Genomic DNA, 8176 nt, shown 5'->3' with positions numbered 1-8176 from the left:
GTCCTGAATCCCAGGGGAACAGGCCCTACCAGTTGTCCTGAATCTCTGGGGTACAGGCCCTACCAGTTGTGTTTGTCCTGAATCCCAGGGGAACAGGCCCTACCAGTTGTCCTGAATCTCTGGGGAACAGGCCCTACCAGTTGTGTTTGTCCTGAATCCCAGGGGAACAGGCCCTACCAGTTGTCCTGAATCTCTGGGGAACAGGCCCTACCAGTTGTGTTTGTCCTGAATCTCTGGGGAACAGGCCCTACCAGTTGTGTTTGTCCTGAATCCCCTGGGGAACAGGCCCTACCAGTTGTCCTGAATCTCTGGGGAACAGGCCCTACCAGTTGTCCTGAATCCCTGGGAACAGGCCCTACCAGTTGTCCTGAATCCCAGGGGAACAGGCCTTACCAGTTGTGTTTGTCCTGAATCTCTGGGGAACAGGCCCTACCAGTTGTCCTGAATCCCTGGGGAACAGGCCCTACCAGTTGTGTTTGTCCTGAATCTCTGGGGAACAGGCCCTACCAGTTGTCCTGAATCCCTGGGGAACAGGCCCTACCAGTTGTCCTGAATCCCTGGGGAACAGGCCCTACCAGTTGTCCCGAATCCCTGGGAACAGGCCCTACCAGTTGTGTTTGTCCTGAATCCCTGGGGAACAGGCCCTACCAGTTGTCCTGAATCTCTGGGGAACAGGCCCTACCAGTTGTGTTTGTCCTGAATCTCTGGGAACAGGCCCTACCAGTTGTGTTTGTCCTGAATCTCTGGGGAACAGGCCCTATCAGTTGTGTTTGTCCTGAATCCCTGGGGAACAGGCCCTACCAGTTGTGTTTGTCCTGAATCCCTGGGGAACAGGCCCTACCAGTTGTGTTTGTCCTGAATCCCAGGGGAACAGGCCCTACCAGTTGTCCTGAATCCCAGGGAACAGGCCCTACCAGTTGTCCTGAATCCCAGGGAACAGGCCCTACCAGTTGTCCTGAATCCCTGGGAACAGGCCCTACCAGTTGTGTTTGTCCTGAATCCCAGGGGAACAGGCCCTACCAGTTCTCCTGAATCCCAGGGGAACAGGCCCTACCAGTTGTCCTGAATCCCTGGGGAACAGGCCTTACCAGTTGTCCTGAATCTCTGTGGAACAGGCCCTACCAGTTGTGTTTGTCCTGAATCCCTGGGAACAGGCCCTACCAGTTGTGTTTGTCCTGCACTATGGAAAGTTATGGTTCATACACTTGTTTAGTGTTTATGTGTGAGGACTCTCTGTCTCTCTCTGTGCCTCTTCGTTCAGTGTCATAGTCCTGTCCATGAACATCATGTAGATCACATCAATGAGGATCACATCATTTTGTTCTCTAATGCTGTCTTCTCTTCGTCTTCAGACCACAGTAAAGACGCTGCTTATCTGGGTAAAATCCTGAAGGATTCACCCTGGCCTCCGATAAGCTGGAGACCAAAACAGTAGGTGCTCTCTTAACCTAGTTTCTAAATGAATCTCTCTTCAATTACCTCCGAATTATATCACCTCCATGAATCCCTGGCCTCTTTCTCTCCTCTCTTTCTCTCCTCTCTTCTCTCCACCTCTCTCTCTCGCTCTGTCTACCTCTCTCTCAACCTCTCTCTCTCTCTCTCTCTCTCTCCTCTCTCTCTCTCTCTCTCACTCTCTCTCTCTCTCTCCTCCCCTCTCTCTCTCTCTCTCTCTCTCTCTCTCTCTCTCTCTCTCTCTCTCTCTCTCTCTCTCTCTCTCTCTCTCTCTCTCTCTCTCTCTCTCTCTCTCTCTCTCTCTCTCTCTCTCTCTCTCCACTCTCTCTCTCTCTCTCTCTCTCCACCTCTCTCTCTCTCCACCTCTCTCCTCCACCTCTCTCTCTCTCTCCACCTCTCTCCACCTCTCTCTCTCACTCTCTCTCTCTCTCTCTCTCTCTCTCTCTCTCTCTCTCCACCTCTCTCTACCTCTCTCTCTCTCTCTCTCTCTCTCTCTCTCTCTCTCTGTCTACCTCTCTCTCTCGCTCTGTCTACCTCTCTCTCTCTCTCTCTCTCTCTCTCTCTCTCTCTCTCTCTCTCTCTCTCTCTCTCTCTCTCTCTCTCTCTCTCTCTCTACCCCTCTCTCCTCAGATCTTCCCTCCTCCCAACCTGCCCAGAGACTTCAGGCCGGTCCACTACTTCCGTCCAGTGGTGGACCTGTCCAGCGTCAGCCCCATGGTAGCCCAGGCCCTGAAGACGTCTCGAGGCCACATGGCCCAGGAAGAGCCCTCTAAGGGGGGTCGTCACCAGCTGGACTCTGCCCAGAGGAGGGAGCTGCTGGGGGAGGCTACACTGCAAGGTGCAGACTGTTCTCTCTATTCTTCTGAAACCTGTAGACACAACAATAATGTTTTAATCCTCGTGGTCGTCTCCTCTTTATCAACTGTGGTGCTATGTCCATCTGCACTCTGTTCTGCTTTTATTATAGATAGTCCTGACTACTCACCCCGGTCTCCTCCCTGCCCTGTCTCCTCCCTGCCCTGTCTCCTCTCTGCCCTGTCTTCTCTCTGCCCTGTCTCCTCTCTGCCCTGTCTCCTCTCTGCCCTGTCTCCTCTCTGCCCTGTCTTCTCTCTGTCCTGTCTCCTCTCTGCCCTGTCTCCTCTCTGCCCTGTCTCCTCTCTGCCCTGTCTCCTCTCTGCCCTGTCTCCTCCCTCCCCTGTCTCCTCCCTGCCCTGTCCTCCTCCCTGCCCTGTCCTCCTCCCTGCCCTGTCCTCCTCCCTGCCCTGTCTTCCTCCCTGCCCTGTCTTCATCCCTGCCCTGTCTTCCTCCCTGCCCTGTCTCCTCCCTGCCCTGTCTCCTCCCTGCCCTGTCTCCTCCCTGCCCTGTCTCCTCCCTGCCCTGTCTCCTCCCTGCCCTGTCTCCTCCCTGCCCTGTCTCCTCCCTGCCCTGTCTCCTCCCTGCCCTGTCTCCTCCCTGCCTTGTCTCCTCCTTGCCCCGTCTCCTCCCTGCCCCGTCTCCTCCCTGCCCTGTCCTCCCTGCCCCGTCTCCCCCTGCCCGGTCTCCTCCCTGCCCTGTCTCCTTGTCCCCTCCCCCTGTCCTCCCTCCCTGCCCTGTCCTCCCCCTGCCCCGTCTCCCTCCCTGCCCTGTCCTCCTCCCTGCCCCGTCTCCCCCTGCCCGGTCTCCCCCTGCCCGGTCTCCCCCTGCCCGGTCTCCTCCCTGCCCTGTCTCCTTGTCCCCTCCCCTGTCCTCCCCTCCCTGCCCTGTCCTCCTCCCTGCCCTGTCCTCCTCCCTGCCCTGTCTCCTTGTCCCCTCCCCTGTCCTCCTCCCTCCAGGCCCCAGCTCTGTGTTTGACCTGCTGAAGGTTGAGGACAGAGAGAGACTCTCCGGCCTACGGAGGCCCTCCTCAGACACCAGCTCAGGCCCCAGACAGCCTACCCCTGGGGAGGCCAGAGCAGCCGTTGTGGCTGCAGGGGTAGCGGCTGCAGCAGCCAGAGCCTCCGCCCAGAAGGCCCTGTCTAGCAGGTACACCTATATCTGTCTGTCTGACCGTGTCTGAACCATCCTGGGATAAGTCTAGTGTCTTGTATTGTAGTCCAGTGTCTTGTATTGTAGTGTCTTGTATTGTAGTCCAGTGTCTTGTATTGTAGTGTCTTGTATTGTAGTGTCTTGTATTGTAGTCCAGTGTCTTGTATTGTAGTCCAGTGTCTTGTGTTGTAGTCTAGTGTCTTGTGTTGTAGTCCAGTGTCTTGTGTTGTAGTCCAGTGTCTTGTATTGTAGTCCAGTGTCTTGTATTGTAGTCCAGTGTCTTGTATTGTAGTCCAGTGTCTTGTATTGTAGTCCAGTGTCTTGTGTTGTAGTCCAGTGTCTTGTGTTGTAGTCCAGTGTCTTGTGTTGTAGTCCAGTGTCTTGTATTGTAGTCCAGTGTCTTGTATTGTAGTCCAGTGTATTGTAGTCCAGTGTCTTGTGTTGTAGTCTAGTGTCTTGTGTTGTAGTCCAGTGTCTTGTATTGTAGTCCAGTGTCTTGTGTTGTAGTCCAGTGTCTTGTGTTGTAGTCCAGTGTCTTGTGTTGTAGTCCAGTGTCTTGTGTTGTAGTCCAGTGTCTTGTGTTGTAGTCCAGTGTATTGTGTTGTAGTCCAGTGTCTTGTGTTGTAGTCCAGTGTCTTGTGTTGTAGTCCAGTGTCTTGTGTTGTAGTCCAGTGTCTTGTGTTGTAGTCCAGTGTCTTGTGTTGTAGTCCAGTGTCTTGTATTGTAGTCCAGTGTCTTGTATTGTAGTCCAGTGTCTTGTGTTGTAGTCTAGTGTCTTGTGTTGTAGTCTAGTGTCTTGTATTGTAGTCTGGTGTCTTGTATTGTAGTCCGGTGTCTTGTGTTGTAGTCCAGTGTCTTGTATTGTGGTCCAGTGTCTTGTATTGTGGTCCAGTGTCTTGTATTGTGGTCCAGTGTTTTGTATTGTAGTCCAGTGTATTATAGTCCAGTGTCTTGTGTTGTAGTCCAGTGTCTTGTAGTCCAGTGTATTGTAGTCCAGTGTCTTGTGTTGTAGTCCAGTGTCTTGTGTTGTAGTCTAGTGTCTTGTATTGTAGTCCTGTGTCTTGTATTGTCGTCCAGTGTCTTGTGTTGTCGTACAGTGTCTTGTATTGTAGTCCAGTGTCTTGTATTGTAGTCCAGTGTCTTGTATTGTAGTCCAGTGTCTTGTATTGTAGTCCGGTGTCTTGTATTGTAGTCACGGTGTCTTGTATTGTATTCCAGTGTCTTGTATTGTAGTCCAGGGTCTTGTATTGTAGTCCAGTGTCTTGTATTGTAGTCCAGTGTCTTGTATTGTAGTCCAGTGTCTTGTATTGTAGTCTAGTGTCTTGTATTGTAGTCCAGTGTCTTGTGTTGTAGTCCAGTGTCTTGTGTTGTAGTCTAGTGTCTTGTATTGTAGTCCAGTGTCTTGTGTTGTAGTCCAGTGTCTTGTATTGTAGTTCAGTGTCTTGTGTTGTAGTCCAGTGTCTTGTGTTGTAGTCCAGTGTCTTGTGTTGTAGTCTAGTGTCTTGTATTGTAGTCCAGTGTCTTGTATTGTAGTCCAGTGTCTTGTATTGTAGTCCAGTGTCTTGTATTGTAGTCCAGTGTCTTGTGTTGTAGTCCAGTGTCTTGTGTTGTAGTCCAGTGTCTTGTAGTCTAGTGTCTTGTGTTGTAGTCCAGTGTCTTGTATTGTAGTGTCTTGTGTTGTAGTCCAGTGTCTTGTGTTGTAGTCCAGTGTCTTGTGTTGTAGTCCAGTGTCTTGTATTGTAGTCCAGTGTCTTGTATTGTAGTCCAGTGTCTTGTGTTGTAGTCTAGTGTCTTGTGTTGTAGTCTAGTGTCTTGTATTGTAGTCTGGTGTCTTGTATTGTAGTCCGGTGTCTTGTGTTGTAGTCCAGTGTCTTGTATTGTGGTCCAGTGTCTTGTATTGTGGTCCAGTGTCTTGTATTGTGGTCCAGTGTCTTGTATTGTAGTCCAGTGTATTGTAGTCCAGTGTATTGTAGTCCAGTGTCTTGTGTTGTAGTCCAGTGTCTTGTGTTGTAGTCTAGTGTCTTGTGTTGTAGTCTAGTGTCTTGTATTGTAGTCTGGTGTCTTGTATTGTAGTCCGGTGTCTTGTGTTGTAGTCCAGTGTCTTGTATTGTGGTCCAGTGTCTTGTATTGTGGTCCAGTGTCTTGTATTGTGGTCCAGTGTTTTGTATTGTAGTCCAGTGTATTATAGTCCAGTGTCTTGTGTTGTAGTCCAGTGTCTTGTGTTGTAGTCCAGTGTCTTGTGTTGTAGTCCAGTGTATTGTGTTGTAGTCCAGTGTCTTGTGTTGTAGTCCAGTGTCTTGTGTTGTAGTCCAGTGTCTTGTGTTGTAGTCCAGTGTCTTGTATTGTAGTCCAGTGTCTTGTATTGTAGTCCAGTGTCTTGTGTTGTAGTCTAGTGTCTTGTGTTGTAGTCTAGTGTCTTGTATTGTAGTCTGGTGTCTTGTATTGTAGTCTGTGTCTTGTATTGTAGTCCAGTGTCTTGTGTTGTAGTCCAGTGTCTTGTATTGTAGTCCAGTGTCTTTGTATTGTGGTCCAGTGTCTTGTATTGTGGTCCAGTGTTTTGTATTGTAGTCCAGTGTATTATAGTCAGTGTCTTGTGTTGTAGTCAGTGTCTTGTAGTCCAGTGTATTGTAGTCCAGTGTCTTGTGTTGTAGTCCAGTGTCTTGTGTTGTAGTCTAGTGTCTTGTATTGTAGTCCAGTGTCTTGTATTGTCTCAGTGTCTTGTGTTGTCGTACAGTGTCTTGTATTGTAGTCCAGTGTCTTGTATTGTAGTCCAGTGTCTTGTATTGTAGTCCAGTGTCTTGTATTGTAGTCCGGTGTCTTGTATTGTAGTCACGGTGTCTTGTATTGTATTCCAGTGTCTTGTATTGTAGTCCAGGGTCTTGTATTGTAGTCCAGTGTCTTGTATTGTAGTCCAGTGTCTTGTATTGTAGTCCAGTGTCTTGTATTGTAGTCTAGTGTCTTGTATTGTAGTCCAGTGTCTTGTGTTGTAGTCCAGTGTCTTGTGTTGTAGTCTAGTGTCTTGTATTGTAGTCCAGTGTCTTGTGTTGTAGTCCAGTGTCTTGTATTGTAGTTCAGTGTCTTGTGTTGTAGTCCAGTGTCTTGTGTTGTAGTCCAGTGTCTTGTGTTGTAGTCTAGTGTCTTGTATTGTAGTCCAGTGTCTTGTATTGTAGTCCAGTGTCTTGTATTGTAGTCCAGTGTCTTGTGTTGTAGTCCAGTGTCTTGTGTTGTAGTCCAGTGTCTTGTAGTCTAGTGTCTTGTGTTGTAGTCCAGTGTCTTGTATTGTAGTGTCTTGTGTTGTAGTCCAGTGTCTTGTGTTGTAGTCCAGTGTCTTGTGTTGTAGTCCAGTGTCTTGTATTGTAGTCCAGTGTCTTGTATTGTAGTCCAGTGTCTTGTGTTGTAGTCTAGTGTCTTGTGTTGTAGTCTAGTGTCTTGTATTGTAGTCTAGTGTCTTGTATTGTAGTCCAGTGTCTTGTGTTGTAGTCCAGTGTCTTGTGTTGTAGTCCAGTGTCTTGTATTGTGGTCCAGTGTCTTGTATTGTGGTCCAGTGTATTGTGGTCTGTCTTGTATTGTAGTCCAGTGTCTTGTATTGTGGTCCAGTGTCTTGTATTGTAGTCCAGTGTCTTGTAGTCCAGTGTATTGTAGTCCAGTGTCTTGTGTTGTAGTCCAGTGTCTTGTTGTAGTCTAGTGTCTTGTGTTGTAGTCCAGTGTCTTGTGTTGTAGTCCAGTGTCTTGTGTTGTAGTCCAGTGTCTTGTATTGTAGTCTAGTGTCTTGTGTTGTAGTCCAGTGTCTTGTGTTGTAGTCCAGTGTCTTGTATTGTACCAGTGTCCAGTGTCTTGTAGTCTAGTGTCTTGTGTTGTAGTCCAGTGTCTTGTGTTGTAGTCCAGTGTCCTGTATTGTAGTCCAGTGTCTTGTATTGTAGTCCAGTGTCTTGTGTTGTAGTCCAGTGTCTTGTGTTGTAGTCCAGTGTCTTGTATTGTAGTTCAGTAGTCCAGTGTCTTGTATTGTCTTGTGTTGTACTCCAGTGTCTTGTATTGTAGTCCAGTGTCTTGTATTGTAGTCCAGTGTCTTGTGTTGTAGTGTCTTGTGTTGTGTCCAGTGTGTAGTCCAGTGTCTTGTGTTGTAGTCCAGTGTCTTGTGTTGTAGTCCAGTGTCTTGTGTTGTAGTCCAGTGTCTTGTATTGTAGTCCAGTGTCTTGTATTGTAGTCCAGTGTCTTGTGTTGTAGTCTAGTGTCTTGTGTTGTATTGTCTATTGTAGTCTGTCTTGTGTTGTAGTCCAGTGTCTTGTATTGTGGTCCAGTGTCTTGTATTGTGTCCAGTTCTTGTGTATTGTGGTCCAGTGTCTTGTATTGTAGTCCAGTGTATTGTAGTCCATGTGTGTTGTAGTCCAGTGTCTTGTGTTGTAGTCCAGTGTCTTGTGTTGTAGTCTAGTGTCTGTGTTGTAGTCTAGTGTCTTGTATTGTAGTCTTCTTGTATTGTAGTCCGGTGTCTTGTGTTGTAGTCCAAAGTTTGTATTGTGGTCCAGTCCAGTGTCTTATATTGTGGTCCAGTGTAGTCCAGTGTCCAGTGTCTTGTGTTGTAGTCCAGTGTCCAGTTCTTGTGTTGTAGTCCAGTGTATTGTGTTGTAGTCCAGTGTCTTGTGTTGTAGTCCAGTGTCTTGTGTTGTAGTCCAGTGTCTTGTGTTGTAGTCCAGTGTCTTGTGTTGTAGTCCAGTGTCTTGTA

The 8176-nt window shown here is 48.4% G+C and overlaps 1 protein-coding gene across 1 annotated transcript; it reads left to right on the top strand.

The window, feature by feature from the left end:
- The first annotated feature begins 1395 nt into the window (after positions 1-1395).
- Positions 1396-3487, top strand: LOC124029930 (G patch domain-containing protein 1-like). Its single transcript, XM_046341474.1, has 3 exons — positions 1396-1431; positions 2083-2290; positions 3264-3487. The coding sequence occupies exons 2-3, from the start codon at positions 2167-2169 to the stop codon at positions 3485-3487; spliced, it is 348 nt and encodes a 115-aa protein (XP_046197430.1). The 5' UTR covers positions 1396-1431; positions 2083-2166.
- Positions 3488-8176: the final 4689 nt, after the last annotated feature.

Source organism: Oncorhynchus gorbuscha, unplaced genomic scaffold, assembly GCF_021184085.1.
Source record: "Oncorhynchus gorbuscha isolate QuinsamMale2020 ecotype Even-year unplaced genomic scaffold, OgorEven_v1.0 Un_scaffold_8242, whole genome shotgun sequence".
In the NCBI taxonomy this organism is placed as follows: Eukaryota; Metazoa; Chordata; class Actinopteri; order Salmoniformes; family Salmonidae; genus Oncorhynchus; species Oncorhynchus gorbuscha.
This window is presented reverse-complemented; position numbering and strand designations above follow the sequence as displayed.

Excerpts from the sequence above, each read along its gene's own strand:
- LOC124029930 (XM_046341474.1), top strand. The coding sequence starts at position 2,167 with ATGGTAGCCCAGGCCCTGAAGACGTCTCGAGGCCACATGGCCCAGGAA. Across the intron at positions 2,291-3,263 it reads GGGGGAGGCTACACTGCAAG|GCCCCAGCTCTGTGTTTGAC; the intron begins GTGCAGACTGTT and ends TCCTCCCTCCAG.